This window comes from Amblyomma maculatum, chromosome 4 (genome assembly GCF_055883805.1).
Source record: "Amblyomma maculatum isolate TAMU_Amacu chromosome 4, ASM5588380v1, whole genome shotgun sequence".
NCBI classification, from domain to species: Eukaryota; Metazoa; Arthropoda; class Arachnida; order Ixodida; family Ixodidae; genus Amblyomma; species Amblyomma maculatum.
Genome location: NC_139347.1, coordinates 158,830,179 through 158,846,612, shown reverse-complemented (window position 1 = coordinate 158,846,612; position 16,434 = coordinate 158,830,179). Strand labels below are relative to the sequence as shown.

At 46.2% G+C, this 16,434-nt stretch overlaps 1 protein-coding gene and 1 pseudogene across 21 annotated transcripts in view; both read right to left on the bottom strand.

Annotated features, from left to right (window-relative positions):
* LOC146193354 (uncharacterized) overlaps positions 1–16,434 on the bottom strand; it is a 644,795-nt gene that overhangs the window by 52,450 nt on the left and 575,911 nt on the right. For 17 of the 21 annotated variants that reach the window (XM_084602711.1, XM_084602708.1, XM_084602710.1 and 14 more), the window contains 3 exons: positions 11,351–11,386; positions 8,298–8,607; positions 3,547–3,911 (listed from right to left, as the gene is read on the bottom strand). In XM_084602711.1, coding sequence (XP_084458837.1) covers positions 3,547–3,911; positions 8,298–8,607; positions 11,351–11,386 — 711 coding nt within the window. The remainder of the gene's footprint in view (positions 1–3,546; positions 3,912–8,297; positions 8,608–11,350; positions 11,387–16,434) is intronic. The other 4 variants (XM_084602716.1, XM_084602717.1, XM_084602722.1 and 1 more) reach the window with 1 other exon arrangement.
* Positions 11,398–16,065, bottom strand: LOC146193355 (protein GVQW3-like; annotated as a pseudogene).

The window sequence follows — 16,434 nt, the reverse complement described above, 5'->3', positions numbered from 1 at the left end:
AGAGCTGAAAAAAAAAAAGCATTTTTTTTTCTTTAAAGCGTGGTATAAGCACGCGAAACCTTACCTTTCATTTTGCACTGCCAAGCAAAAATGAGCACACAAATCGGGATTTAGGCCACGCAGTACTGATTTATTTAAAAAACGACGTAATCTTCATTTGGCGGCACTTCACACTATTCGATAGAATAAATTTCTCAACGAAATCGACACTGTGCAGCGCTTTCCCAATGTCAGCTGATTTGGCCACAGGTAGGTTCTCAAGGTACCTTCTCAATTCCCTCGCCATATTGGCGGCCTCGGTGCTGCTGAGAGCTCGCTCTTCACTTTCTTCTTCACTCTCATCGCTGCTCATAGCATCATCTGTAGGAAGCAGCTGATCGACAATTTCTTGGTCGGTCAATTCGGGCGCTACAGCCAAGTTGTCATCGGCAGCAATAAAGTCCTCGAACGTAACATTCGGAACCGCCGGTTGACGCCGTCATGTCGTCTCGTCGAAATTGTCCGCTTCCACCTTCAGAATCGTGGGCGTCGTTGGGCTCAGTCTCGCTGGTGGATGGGGCTAGGCCAGCATCAACAAAGCAATTTCTTATTGTCGACTGTGCCACTTCGTTCCATGCACCCTACAGCATGTCCAGCGTAGTTTTGAGGTTTATGGCCGTTGATATGCCCCTATCTATGTTAAATACGAGCTGCATAACCGATCGCTTTCTGTAGCAGCATTTTAGTGAGCGAATGATGCCCCTGTCTAATGGCTGCAGCACTGAGGTCGAGTTTGGCGGCAAAAAAACTAGGCGGACCGCTTCAAGTGGTACAGACACCTTATGGGCAGAGCAGTTGTCCAATATAAGGAGCACTTTCCTGCGCTGCCATGTCTTTGTCGAAGGCCTTCAGCCATGCTTCAAAGAGTGACGACGTCATCCACGCCTTTTTGTTCGAGCGATAGTCCGCTTGGACATTCCGGGCGTTGCGCAGGCACCTGGGGCGAGCAGATTTACCAATAACAGTTAGCCACCTTTTATCTGACCCAACCATGTTAACACAAACAACAACGGTGACGCGGTCTTTGCTTTTCTTGCCTCCTCGGCACAGTTTGTTCTTCGCAACGAGTGACCTTTCCGGGAGCAGCTTAAAAAAAAGCGCAGTCTCGTCCACGTTGTGGACATCGCGCATCTCGTAGCCATCGAGTTGCATGCGGAAGCTTTCTGCCCACTTCTCGCAGTTCTCTACATCGACGGCTGCTTCTTCGCCCGACAAGGTGTGGCAAACAATCTGGTGGCGGTTTTTAAAACGCTGCAGCCAGCCACTGCTTGCATAGAAGTCATCGTGGCCTAAGACGCAAGCGAGACTTCTTGCCTTCATTTGAAGCACGGCACCAGACACAGGCAGGTTGTGCGCTCTAACGTCCTTGAACCACGCGAACAAGGCATCTTCAACATCCTGGTGGTGACAATACCTGACACGCTTCTTGTCGTTCTTTACGGCGCCTGCAGAGTGCACGTTTTCTATCTTCTGCCTTGCGCTCAGTATGGTTGACAGAGTGCTAGGCGCAACTCCGAAGTCTGCGGCAATCTCTTTCTTCTTGCGCCCACTGTCGACCGCCCTGAATATTTTTATCTTTGTTTCAAGAGAAAGTGCTTTGCGTTTCGGCGCCGCCATGCTGCAAGACGACAGCACGACCTCGAGGAAAGTGAGCACACGCGTGGGTCGGCAAAAAGTAGGGGCAGGGGCACGCGGGCGGTGGTTCAATCACGTGCAGGTCACATGCCAGGCAGCCGTTGATGCTAGATTCACTCGCGGTCCCTAGATGGCGTGGCGTGCGAAAGCGCAGGTGATTCAAACACATTTTAGGTGGAAGCGACGCGGGCGGTGGTTCGATCACGTGCCAGTCACATGCCAGGCAGCCGTTGATGCTAGATTCATTCGCGGTCCCTAGATGGCGTGGCGTACGAAAGCGCGGGTGATTCAAACACATTTTAGGTGGAGGATTGATAAAACCGAAATTTAGCGTTTTGAAATTTTTTTTTTGCTTCTTTGCGGATTTTGAGTCGTGTGAATACGAAATATGCTTCGTTATAACCGATTTAGTGTCAAATTTTCAGTTTTTCATTTCGTTATACAGGTAGAACTCCCACAGAAATAAAGCACAGCCAACCAAACTTTGCTTTTACTTCGTTATATCCGATAATTCGCTGTATCCGTGTTCGTTATAACGAGGTTCGACTAAGTTTCATAGAGCTGTGCATGCTGGTTCTCAAGTTAGAGGAGTATTATCATATGGGTCACATGATTCTAGGCCTGAAGAATTTCAGAATGTGTTGGCATTGTGAAATTCATTGTGGCAATTCCTGGATAGATATCACAGGGCAAGGCAAGGCCCTTTTTCTAAATTTCCTTGATTTCAAAGTTCCACTGTAACAAATGCTAGGACTCTGCAGGAGTCTATGCAGTCAGGGCACACTTTGCCATGTTTACGTGTAACAGCCATCACTTCCGTGCACTGAACACGTGTCACATCTCGAGGCATCATGAGCGACCACGCCACGTTTGACACGTTGCATGAAACCTTCAGAGGGCACGAGGAGAGGTCGTAAAGACAGTGGTCACAAAAATGACAAAAGAGGAACGAAACGCATGATATACAAAAACAGCCAACAACGAGAGCAAATAGCGAGTATTTGGTTTTAAGCTTCAGAGGTTGCGCGGAAGAAAACAGCAGGCAGCCACCGCCGCGGCCACCAACCCCTACCCTTCGGTGCTGCCGGCTGCCGCGCCGGCCAAGGCGCCATTTCTTTCATGGTTTTGCCTGGTTTTATCTTCTGTGCTCGTTTTGGATGTTCGCAGTCTCCTATGCCTCTCTATCTCCGGAGGCCTTTATTTGGCCATGTGCTCGGTGTCAGGACACCCAGACGCGGCGGCACGTAGTTCGGAGTATCCGTAGCGGAACCGAAGAATTAAAGGTCCCTTTTGTACACAGAACTCTATGGAGCTTGACCAGGCCAAGAAGTGTAGTTCGAATTATCGAGGTTTGAATTATTGAGCTTTCACTGTAGTTGTAGTTATCAAATGGTTTATCTCTATGCCCCTAAGGCACCGCAAAGGAGCTATCGCATTTCACCTCATGAAGTCCCGTTTCTGCAGGAACGGGCACCTCGTATGTTGGCTCTTTGGCATTTTTTTTTATGCTTCGCTCCGCTGCACCTGTGCACTGCAGGAAAGCAACTGTGGTGGAGCAGTTTTTCTTGTCGCGAACGCTTGTTACATTATGTCCGGTTGATAGCAAAACGTATTATACGACCATAGTTTGTCGAAATTTCAAACGTAGTAACCTGGAAATCGTGTTTTCCGGGAACATATTAACCGGGAGAAAAACATTAACTCTATGGGAGATGTTTTAATGCCCACAATTTTTAACGTATGAACGGGAAATCATATGAACCGGGAACGTATCGAGGTTTTTATTGTAATCCCCAAAGACTAGCTCTGTTGTGTTTCTGGTAGATTCCACTGAGAGTTACTTATTCAAAATTGATCAATCTAGCCACTCACATCATCCAGCACTTGCGAGAGGAGCTGGTCAGCTGAAGCACCACCGGCCGCCGCAGCCACAGACAGGGAGGCCGCGGATGAGGAGTTGACAGCGTTGACGATACTGGCCGGGATGCGAGAGTCGTTGAGGAGCTCAGAGAGGACCGCACTGGGACCACCCACCGTGGAAACTGTGAAGCCACTCCCCGCCGAACTTGTGTGCGACAAGTATGAGGCTTGCGGTTGCTGAGGCAGCTGGACCGCGCGTCGCGTCGAGTCCGGGCTGTTCATGAGGATCTTGCTGAGAAAGCCCTGCTGCTGCTGCTGGATGAGGCCACCGCCACCGCCAAAAGAACGCTGCTGCTGGAGAGTCATGGCGCTCGCCTCTGCAGCATTCCAGGGAAAACACAAGCAGCACTCAATTTCGAGTTGAGTACGAGACGGCAGAAATAACATCCAGGTACAGAACACACAACGGATTCTCCTGTTTCTAAGCTAGCATCGACGGTCAAATTAGTGGATACTGCATTTTGAAAAACCAGCACAAGCAGGTCAAGGATTGCAAAGGAAACTTTACTAAGCTAGATAACAACTACTTTAAATTACAAAAAAAAAAAATGTCATATCCAGAAGCATCCAAATCATATCTTTTGAAATTTTGTGTTTTTTACCCCTTCCGCCACTTTGCACAAACTCCCTGTCAGCCACGTGAACCAGTTTTGCCATTTCTTATCACGCAGTGTTAAGAATGAGCACTGAAGTGCCTAATTAAAAAATTACTATGAAAGAAGTATGAGTTATTGCTGATAAAGGGCGGCGATTCAGGCTAGTTGGCTCATTATGAAACGCGAAAGCAGCGCAAACATATTCCAGATTGTAGTGGATTTCCGTCTGGCCAGGGGTATATATTTCGAGAAACAGACGCCGACCAGTAAAATGAAATTTTATTTTAAGTTTCGTTGCCCAGAATGGCGTCTTTGTTCACCACAAAATCACACCAAATAGATTCGCATGGATAGAGCGTAAATTGGGTCATGATTACCCTCATTGCAATTAGGCATCCGTGACGTCAGTATTATAAGTGAGACGAGATGAAGCAGTGACGATTCCAGTTTTTCATTTTTTGACCATTCTTGCCTTGTCCCAATCAAGCAAATGCTTCTGCGTGTGTGCGTGTTGCCAAAGCGTTGCTGCGAGCATTTCCATTCTGCACATCATGAGCATGCTGTTGTGCCTCTCGTAACTTCAACTTTTGCCGAAGTAGAGACCGAGGCAATCTGCGCAAGGAATGGCGTCGACAACTTTTGGGAATTTCTATTTCGGCAACTGGTCTTTTACCAACTGTTGCCGCATCAATGACTGTTTTCTCATCATTTCATAAGGACGCGGTGAGCCAGTTTTTGACACGCATGAACAACCTGAAACCGGCTAATCAGTTCACGATGGAAGAAGAGGTGGATGGCAGTCTACCTTTCCTGCACGTCCTTGCCTCGCGTGAAGGTGAATGGTTGTCATTTAGCATACTATACAGAAAGGATACGCACACAGGCCAATACCTAAACTTCAGTTCGGTCCATCCTGCCACCCATCAAAGGGCTGTTGTCAGCAGTTTAATGCAGAGTGGCAAAAGAATACCGTACAGTACAACCTCGATAATTCGAACTCGGTTAATTCGAAATCCCGGATAATTCGAAGGTTTTCTGCGGTCCCGTATTTTCCAATGTAAATTTGGCCGGATAATTCGAACAGGCGGCCTGCGCCAGCCCGGTTAATTCAAAAATTTGGACTGCTATGCGGCAATGCCTGATCCATGTTTCGCCGCAAACCCGGCGAAACGACGGCCCTACGGAGCCGCGAGGCAAAGCCACATAGTAATGGTGATGATTTATAGGCGAAGCGCCCCAGCCGGAGCACTCTCTGCACAAAAATCGGTCCACAGTGCGCCTCGCGCACCGCCGAAACGCGCCTGCAGAGGAGAAGACGTGCTTCACTGCAACACGGCGGGCATACCGGTTTTTATCACGCGACCTCGCCCCCACTCCATCCCTTGGTGTGCTTCGCCCACTCTTCTCCCGTGCCTCCGACGCTGCAAGTACGCCACCACCACCGCCGCGCCGGTCTCGCTTGCGCCATTTCTTTGTGTTGTGCGCTGTGGTTAGGGGTCGGCTACTGTGCCGTTTTTTTGGGCGGGACTGTGCAGAAGTGCTAGCTTTGTGACCGTAGCAGTGCAGAAATGCCAAAGTACAAGACTTTAACGCTGCAGCAGAAGTTCTGCTTGATCCAGGAAGCAGGCAAGAGCGCTTGTTCGAAGACCGAGTTGGCCAAAAGGCATGGCGTGCCCCTCTCGACGTTGTCCACAATATTGAGCAACAAGTCAAAAATACTAGAGACTTACGGCAAGACTTATTCTTCGAAGCGGTCACGAGTGCGGGCTCCCACGTATCAAGATGTGGAAGCTGCTCTGCTTCGCTGGCTGCAGAAAGCAAACGCTGCCCACCTTCCCGTCAATGGAACGCTACTGAACGTTATCCGCTACTGAACGTTATCGCTGAACGTTATCCACAGTTTTGTTGAGTGCCGCGGTGGAAGTTCAGAGATGTTTCGTCTATTTGACCAACTCGAGAGCATGACCTTAGGAGCCGCAAACTACCGGATGCGGCAAACCAGCATCTCTGATTACTTTCAGTAGTAATTCAAAATATGCCGAATAAAGGTAACACGTTCCTGCAACGAATTTTTTTGCCTAAGTCTTATTTCTTGGTGTGTTCAATTAATTCGAAAACCCGCTTAATTCGAAGATTTCTCGCGGTCCCGATGACTTCGAATTAACGAGGTTGTACTGTATTTACTCACATAATGCTCGCACTTTTTTTCGCGGAAAATTGATGCTAAGTTGGGGGGTGTGATAATTACATTCAAATCTCGATATTACGAATCCCGCGGGACCGCAAAAAATCATTCATTATATTGAAATATCGTTGTAATGAAAAATCTGCGATTATAAGCCAGTGGCGAAACCTAAGTATGCAAATGACGTACCTTGGCAGTGGGCACGTGTGTAGACAAGCAAAACCTCAAATGAAAATGTTGTACTCACTCCAAAGCAGATTTATTTGAAGAAATCAATAATCTTTTTCTGCTGCGTGCAGCAAACACGACTGGGCACTACATTACACCACTACAGCACATACACCTTCCACTTTGCGAAACACCTCATCGCGTGCGTGATTAGACCAAGCAATGAAAGTGCGGACTTTGTCCATGTGCAAAAAAAAACTACAAGAGTTCGATATGACCTCATCTTCAATGCTCCCTTAAGTTTGAAAATCTTGTCTCGGTCTTTCAAAATGATTGCGGCAGTCGATGGGGTAATGCTGCCTGTCTGTAGAGGCCAAATCTCTTTTTCCCTGCGTCGATTTCTTGCAGTGAAAGCGGCTGCGTTCATATCTTCTTTGCACTTCGCAGGCTAATATCATTGCTCTCGCACAGACTTCGCAATAAGATAATCCGCGGCATAAAAAAAAAACTTCCAGCACGCTCAAACGTCCGATCCGCCTAAGACACAAGAAAAAAAACGCAGGCGGCTAGGCTTGCTGGCTACTGCGTAATAAACCATAGCTTTGTGGTGGCGCTAGGGCTACTAGATCTGCTGATGATGATCGCTACAGCCCATGGACCATACACACAAAAACGGCGGTTTCTGTTTCACGCGAGAGTTGCAAGCTGCGGTGCTGTTAGTTTTAGCCGAATTCGTAATACTGATGTTCCAAAATTATAGAAGAAATAAAATATGTTTGTTATTCTGAAATAGTTTTATATTGAAAACATAGCAAATCTGCCAGGGATTCTTAAAAAATTTGTTAATATTGTTAATAACTGGCCCAGCACTTCGTCATCGTCTCTTTCAATGCGTACCGTAACAATATGGTGTTTGTAGTAACGAGATTTCACTGTATGCGCGGAAAATTTTCGAGCAAAAGTTTTGGAGTGCTAAAAGCAAATTTAAATAGGTGTGAATTGGGATTTGTAGGTCAGCTATTGTAAATATAACCAAAACATTACTTTCAAGCAGAACTTACCCTTGTTATAAAAGTACAGGGTCGCCAAAAGCACAAATTGCTAAAGCACTTCATTTACCGCACGCAGCCTCATCATCACTCCCCGCATTTCGTGGTCTAATGCTCACAGCAGACCATACAGTTCTACTCTTGATCAGAGACTTGATACGAGTCCGTGTCTACACTGCAATCGCCGTCTCCTTATTATGCAGAACTCGTTGACACCTAAGTGCCTGCTGGCAGCATGGTTGCCATGCTGTAGCCCGTACTCGAAAGCTTTCAGCTTAAACGCAGCTGTATAACTTGCGTACCGCCCCACCGCGATGCGGCACCAAGAACACGGTAGACGAACGACAACAGCGAGTTGCTAGGACAGAAGTTGTGTTCGAGCAATTGTGACGGCGGTGTGCCCCGAAGTTCGACGTAGAGACGATAGCACACCCCAAGAAGTATTTTACACCCGACTGAGAATGGTCAACCACGAGAGGCAAGGGGTGAAGTGATGATTCCCCTATGGCATAAATAAAGCTGAAACCATAAAGTGAACTACTATGCGCAAAATCCATATCTTTACTTGGAAGCCGAACTTCAGCGTAGCCATGCAGATTGCTTTCACATAGCGCTAGGTTTAACCACAAGCTGAATCACAGCTAATTTTTTAAAACCCAATCCTGCATTATAACAATAGATGAAAAAAGAAAAGAGGCTTCTCACCCTGTGGCCCCAGGCCAAGCAGAGAGGATGGCCTGCTGGGCTGCTGCTGCTGTTGCTTGACCATCACTTGCTGCTGCTGCTGCTGTTGCTGCTGCTGCTGTTGTTGCTGCTGTTGCTGCTGCTGAGGCTGGAGCAGTCCGCCCGGTGTCGGAGGCGTGTGGATGAGCTTCTTCTCGAGGTTCTTGGGCAGCCTTTCCTGGGGCAGCTGGGACACGATTGAGTTGGCGATGGAGGTGGGCACCGACGGCACGGGACGCGGTGTCTGTGCCAGCATTGACGCCAGCATCGGGTTCTGCCCTGCCAAGTGGGCCTGCATGAGAGAGCAAAGGAGGGCAGTGAGCACAGCAGGTGTATTTCACCTCATGGTGCGGAGAGCAGAGGACAGCTACCCCATTTGAAGGAATCCACACGAAGCACCCAGAAACACTGTAGGGGTAAAAAAAAACAAAAAGAGGACTGATATGGACAAGCTGGAGCACCCTGCCCATCCCGGGCTGCTAGCTGTGAGAAGCGAAGCCTTTCGAGGACGAGCCAGCACCATAATGACCACACCACTACCTACACCTACTTTGCAACAATGTTAAAACCTAGTGTGCGGTCATTGATCTAACTAGCTCGGATTTTAATGAACTTCAAATTTCAACCTCTGCACAGCCATTGCGCTCGTCCTGTCGCGTCTTCCGGCTTCATGCCGTCAATTTTGCGTATAGAGTCGAACCCGGATATATCGAACTCGCAATGGGGAAGGGAGGGGGGGGGGGGGGGGGGCAATTAGTTCTAAGGTATTAGACAATTATTGCTACTGTCTGCTCAAACAATAGAAAAAAAAAATGCTCACCAGAAATTAATTTTTAATATACAGGTACACACTATAAAGTGTAAGGAATGCAATGTTGGAAGCACATTTTCTATTTTCACTTGTAAAACTTTTATATCTTATCTTGAAATCCTTACACAGTTGCCATGCCTGTGAGTGTCAAGTTCTGTGGGCTACTAAATCTCTATTATTCACTCAATTTTAAAACTGCTTCCAACATTGCATTCCTTGCACTTAAGTATCTATCTCTATATTAAAAATTAATTTCTGATGAGCATTTTTTTTTTCCCTAGTAGCAATAATTCTCTAATACTTTTAGAACTAATTGCCTTAGAAGAGAAATTTTTGCATATTTGAAATCAGCAGAAAAAGCTGAACAATTCCATGAGGTTTTGTAAAATTTTGGTAATAAATAACAAAACCAATTTTAAGACCCATGACCCCCTTAACTAAACCAGAAGGCAAGCACGGAATGCGACGTAAGCCTAGGCAAGTGCACCTCACCATAGTTTATTTGATGCCACCGTAAGCCTAGGCAAGTGCACCTCACCATAGTTTATTTGATGCCACCAAGAAAGAAGCCGGGGTCTGTCCACCATTGGGAGACTTGAGTGTTACCGTTAATGCCCGCAGACCAATATCTTTTCCTCGTTAAACCATGTCAGGTCAATTATCACTAAAACTGCAGCGCTAAGTACAGCCACCGTTCAAACCCTCTGCAATGAACGACTTTCCCACTCGAATTTTCAGAAGTCAAACATAAATAAACTGCGAAAACAAAAAGTAAATCTGCCGCTAGGATTGCTCACAACGTAACAATGGCTGCAACTTATTCTAGCATCACTTCCATCTTTAAATTTAAGCAACAATGAAATTATGTACACCAAGGTTAGAAAAACGTACAAAAAATTGTGCTGTGCTGTGAAAATTCTTAAGCTAGCTTCACTAACACCAAATATATCAGCAACCAAAAATGGTGCTCCTGTTCTCCCTCCTCAAGTAAACGTAAATATAAGACATTCCTGCACCCACCATGTCGTTAGCTGTCACGCAGTCCACTTATAAGGATACCAGATATAACGATCAAATTCTTGGGATTTATCGTTTTTCTCATTGCCCTTACGTAAAAATTAACCAAATATAACGATCGATTATCAGCGGTACATCGGATGCAATGATAGCTTTATCGCCATCCAGTAAATGTTAACCATGAAAATTTACCAGATAAAATATTACGAAGACAATGACCTGAAAACTCGACATATGTGGCAAAAACGGACTGTCGTGGAGAAATCCGCGAGCGCGATTTTAGGAAAAGAGCACTATCATCATCACAATCGCAGCCTGTTGCCGCACAAAGGTTGTGGCTGCGGCCTTATCGTCATCGCCATTGCCGATTCTGTTTCCGTGAAAGATGGCGGCAACCACATTGAAAGACGGCGCCGATAGCTCTCAAGATGAAACGACAGATCCATCGGGATTTCTGACAGCATTTCAAGGTTGGAAGCCTCGTGAAAAAATACAGGCATTCACACTCTACAATTTTAACGATACAATTTTTTTAGCGTACGCACTACTGGAAGCAATGCTTACAGCGGCTGCTGCTCAAGTAAGCGCGAATTTTCAACTTTTTTAACTATGCTTAAGTTATTTTTGGGCCATTGATGTATAGTGTAATAAAGTGTTCATGATGATGATTACCGTTGTTCAACCCGATTTACTCATCGCTAGTAAGTAGGCAAGCCTTCAAGCATGGGAAAATATGTGGGTGTGCTTTTCCTTTAGTTGTTTTTTTTTTAGCCGGTCCTGATATAACGATAATCAGTTATAACGATTGAATTTTCCGGTTTTCTCAATATCGTTATAAGTGGACTGTGAACTGTAGGGTTCATGCAGATCTTTTAAATTTTTTTCGAATACACAAAGATGGCCTCTACAGATCTGCTACAATGACATAATAATACCAAATAGATGCCTACACCCAGAACAATAGATTGCCACTGGCTCCCCAAAGGTCAAGCACAGCATCAGAAGACATGCACGCAACATAACCACACACAAAACAAAAAGGCACAAAGGTCAGAGGAGAGAGAGAAAAAAAAAAGCAGACCACACTGAACCTGACAAGGACATCAGAATGGAGGAACAAACGAAGACAACGAAAAGAGGGGGGACACTCAAGACAGGAAGAAAGGTAGAAAGGGGTACAACAATGGCCCCAGGGCTGCCCATTTACCTTAATCTCAGGGCTAAAGGACAGGGCACTTGCTCCCTAATCAGGACCAACAGGGAAAGAAAAAAATGGGGGAACAAAAAGTCAGTCAACACAAGCGCAGCAGGGGAACCACAAACGCCACCAACAACAAATGTGTAAACACAACACAGGCCAGTGTCGTCACAGTCCCAGGCAGTTCGCGAAAACAAACATGCATGCGGCACCTCTCGCGGTGTTGAACATTGTGGGTGCCCCAAAACGGGTAACCTTTGAGGGTTGCTGACACGGCTCCATCTGCCGAGATAGATAAAGGGACCAGAGGACGATTGTGTCTTTTCAAACACTGTTTTCACAAGCAGAAGACCTCCCTGCTGAGGTGACAAATTTTGAGCCAATGATCACTTTTTTTCCCCCGTGATTCCATCTTATGCCGCTATAAATCGAGGCATGGCTTTTGTTTCCAGTTTCATGTCCGGTTAGCATTCTCTGCCTTTCTTGTGTGGCAAAAAAGAAAAAACAAAGGCACATGCTGGCAAAGCCAAGCTTAGCCTAACCCTGTTAAAGCTGAACTACACAAATTTCAAACGCTTTTCACGGAAGTTTTTCTCTAATACTGTTTTCAAAGCAAGGTCAATGTACCAGCTGCCAGAGATGCGGGAGGCCAGCTGCGTGGTAAATTTGTACAAATTCACTAATGGCAGAACAGACTGTGTCGTAATGCTTCACTGGCAGAAAATGCGGCAGTTTAGAACTTTTCCCCTGATGTACTCATTGCCCCTGCATATTTAACGCACTTTCTTTGTCCTCTGGCATTCAGAACTCATCAAAACTAGCTGAATGTGATTATTATGCAAAAATTTTCTTCCTTATTAAATCTTTCAGGCTTCTTTACATTCCTGTAATAGAGGGATTACTGATTACGGATGAAATCCTGAAATTTTCATAACTTGCTGAGTATTTCTTGAAAACAGGTGCATTACAAGATTAATATTTTGGAATGCAATCCTTGTTTCTCCGTAAAGAAAAGAAAAAGATAAGCTCTCCCAATATCACCACAATTCAGTTGTTACAGCCCATCACTGGCGCATTCTCTTCCATCTCTCACTCTTTCCAAGCTGTTCTCAGCAAAAGCAGCCTCTCTATCAGCGAAGTGCGGCAGTCCATCAACATGAAATTTAAGTTTGGTGTCTCTCTATTCAAGGGCACGGCCCTCAGCAATGTGTAGTAGCTGTGTCCCCACAATGTGGCAGAAGCAACAGGACCTCAATAAAAGTGAAACCATTCCCAACAACAGTGGCATCGGCTGTTACTGCCGGACAACTTTTTCTGGCTATATGCAGCCAAAGCTACAGAGCCAAAATGCATCAGCTCACAGTGCAGCAGAATATGGTCCCTTCATAAATTTCGCAAATCAGGCCCTGCAATATTATACCATTACGGCAATATTCATGTCATATTCCCATCAAGATTTTGTTACAACAGAGGTCAGTACAATGTTAGCCCCGTCAAGCTGCTCTTCGAAGCAGCTTTTTAGCGGCTGCTCCTTTCCTTTCCTTGTAGTAAAGGAAAAATAAAGTATTATTATTATTATTAGTGTAGTGCAAATTCCAAGACAGTACACTGCACTGAGCAAACAGGATGGTTGTACCATCTGTCGGGTACCTCCCAAAGCGTACATCGGCTGCTTCTACCAAGTCTACCTGCCAGTTTGAGTGCGGTTTTGCAATGCGTTCATTTTGGTGGCGTATGCAGGGCGTGATATACATCAAGTGCCCATTTATGTTCGCTTATGCCTTAAGTAGCTTAAAGAAAGGAATTTCTGCATTTTTAGCAGCACGAAAATTATTATTTCAAGTAAAGGCTCAACTGAAACCGAAACCGTAACTGAGACCAAATATGCCAGAACTATATGGAACAGTGACGAAAGCTCCACCTCCGTAGCCTTGGCTGCAAAGCCACAAAAAGCTGTTCGGGAGTATAGTACTGTAACTATTAGAAGCCCAGGACACCCACAATCAAACACAGTCTTCTACTGGACACTGTGGGATGCACAAGCTGGGGGAGAATGTAACATGATAAGCAGGAAGCATACTATATTAGACAAGCAGAGAGTCATCACTGTGCAATTTACATGCATAACGTCCTGCATATTTAGCACAGTAGCTAATATCCTTCGAAACAAAGAGGTCAACACATCTTTCATTTGAATGTCACGAAAGTTCCAAGAAAAAGTTCTGCCAATCACACCCGCTCCTTGGCAAAATAATGAGGCTAATTTACGGAGGAATGGAGAATTCAGTCAGACAACAGTGATCCGCCTCGGCTTTGAACGGTGCAAGATATGCGCAACGAGTAAAACGATGGTGCAAGACAAATGCTACTGCTGCGATTGACACAAGCTCGACAATTTCAACAACACCGGCTTAAACTGCAAAGTTGAACGGCCGCTTGATAACGAGCACTAGCTCATCACACGCAAATTTCGGCCACACACGAAAAGAGGCACAGGACTGACGACGGTTTCCAGTTCAAATGGGCGATGACAGCATGCATATGCCGACACATATACGAAGTCTGTTAGAAAAGTATCCGCCCTTTCTCCGAAGAAGAAAAGAAGACTGGCACAACTGGAGCGTTGGAAACCTAATCACCCTCAAAGTAGTCTCCTTGGGACTGCACACACTTCTCCAAGCGGTGCTGCCATTGTTGGGAGCATTCCAAGAAGGCCTCTTTTGGAATGGAGTGTAGCTTGGCTGTCTTTGCATCCATAATGTCCTCGCTTGCCTAAGTCACGCTCCTTTCAATGGGCTCTTGATTCTGGGAAACAGCAAGGAGTTGCAGGAGGCCATATTAGGAGTTAGGGAGCCTGCTGAACTATACAAGTCTGGTTTTTCGCCAAAAAAGTCTGAATCAGGTGCGAGGTATGTGCAGGAGCATTGTCGTGATGGATCTGCCAATGTCCTGTTGACCACAACTTCGGTCTCTTGCGCTGCATCACATCACGTAGGCGACGGAGATCATCCCTGTAGTACTCTTTGGTGATTGCTTGACCCTGTGGTGCGTACCACACTGCAGGAGTCAAAGAAAGCTGTCAGCATCACTCCCGACGTTGCTGCGCGCTTGACGTCCTTGACAGGTGATGTGGAATGCTTCCACCATGACAACTGGGATTGGGTTTTTGGGTTGCAACCATACAGAAAAGACTCATCGACAGTAATTATGGTGTTCATGAAGTCGGGGTCACTGTTTGTGAAATCCAGCATGTCCCGTGAGATTTCGACACGTGAGCAGCCACCATGAGCAGCTTCGGCACGAATTTCACCGCAACACTCTTCATGGCCAAATCTTCGGTGACAATGGAATGTGAAGAAAAAGTGCTGCTGCCCACCTCTTCCGCAATTTCTCGGATAGTCACACTGCAGTCCTGCATCACAACAGCATTCACTTCGGCAATGGCCTGGTCATTTCAGCATGTTGATGGCTGACCGGAGCATGGCTCGATCTCCACCGATGTGCGGCCGTCTTTAAACTGGTTACACCACTGCTTAATCTGTGTGCTGCTCATAGCATCGTCACCGAAAGCAGTCTGAATCTTCCGAATGACTTTCACTTGGCTGTCGCCCAGTTTCTGGCATAATTTGATGCACTAGCGCTGCTCCAGTCGCTCTGCCATTTTTCTTGCAATAAAAAAAACGATAAGAGCACTCTCACTCAAATGCTGCATTCCAGCGAATGATGCTATCGGCAGACGGGAAAAAATTCGCACATGCGCATAAAGGTTCAAGGTTGGCTGATGCAAGCGCGCTTGTTTCCATGCCTATCAAGTATTCAAAAAAAAAAAAAAGTTAAGGTCGAATACCTTAACAGACCTCGTAAGCTCCTCACATGAGTGAACAAGAGCACACCGCTTCTATGGCAATGAAACAGCCAACTGTTGCTCCTGCCATTCAAGAGCCCTTCCTTGACCAGCGGCCAATGCTGCACAAGCAGCCCTGGCTGGAGGCCTGTAAGCGCACTTACCATACAGTGATCTCCCCGTACGGTTAAATAAATTAATATAACAATCTACCATGTGCACGACAATTCCCAGTTCCAGTGGCAATGCTTTCAGCTTTTACAATCCCACAAACAGAGCAACCAAAAAGTCCGAAAGATTTCCAAACCCATGCAACCTACTAAGCTGGACTGAATCGCACATCAGTGAATCGCATGTTATGCTTCTGTACACTGATGTCTCTCACATGGCAGCCACTGTTTTAGCAGCTTCCTGAATGCGGATCAACAACCAGCAAATGCTTCATTTCATCACAGCACGCACAAAAAAATGGACAAAGGGAGATGGAAACATATCGCAAAGCACTTTTGCGATACGCACTTCACAATACAGTCGACGACCGATTTTTTGGACACCCAATTTTTCGGACATGCTTGATTATTCGGACTTTTTCCCGGCCCCAGGACATACCTTATAAAGTCAATGTATTACGCTGCTCAAAATTTCGGAAACTCTAAGGAGGGCTATTCGATTTTTCGGACATTCCAAGCGTCAGCCGGGCCAACTGCACACATTTTGAGTGGTGTCGCCGCCATCGTTTGTTTACTTTTTCCTTCGATAGCCTCGAAACTGGTGCTGGCCTTGCGTGCCACTCCTTAGCTAAACACGCTGAATCGAGGCTATAATATTTGCCTAGCAGCTTCCGTTTCCAGGACAACGTCGCTGCCGGAGTGCTTTTTTTTTTTTTCCCCCTTTTAGCGTGATCGCTTCTACTGCTTGTTCCTCAGTGTGTTTGCCATGTAGGCCTAGTCGTGGTCATGCTGATGCGAGAACTACGTTCTGTCGCTACTGTGGCTCGCATTTTATTGAATTGGCTTCAGTTCTGTTTCCAGATTTTATAAGATTTTTTTTTTTTTCGTGCAACGAGACAGCGAGAAGGCACTCAACGGAGTCGGTGTTATGATGTGCCTCGACAGTGGGAAAACCTACTCTGTCGATTTGCTTGGAGCATTTAGTACCCTCGCCGATGCATGGAAATCTGTAGCACCCACAACGCTGCGCAATTGCTTCCGCGACGCGGGATTTGTGCTGAATGACGAGTCGGCTGCCT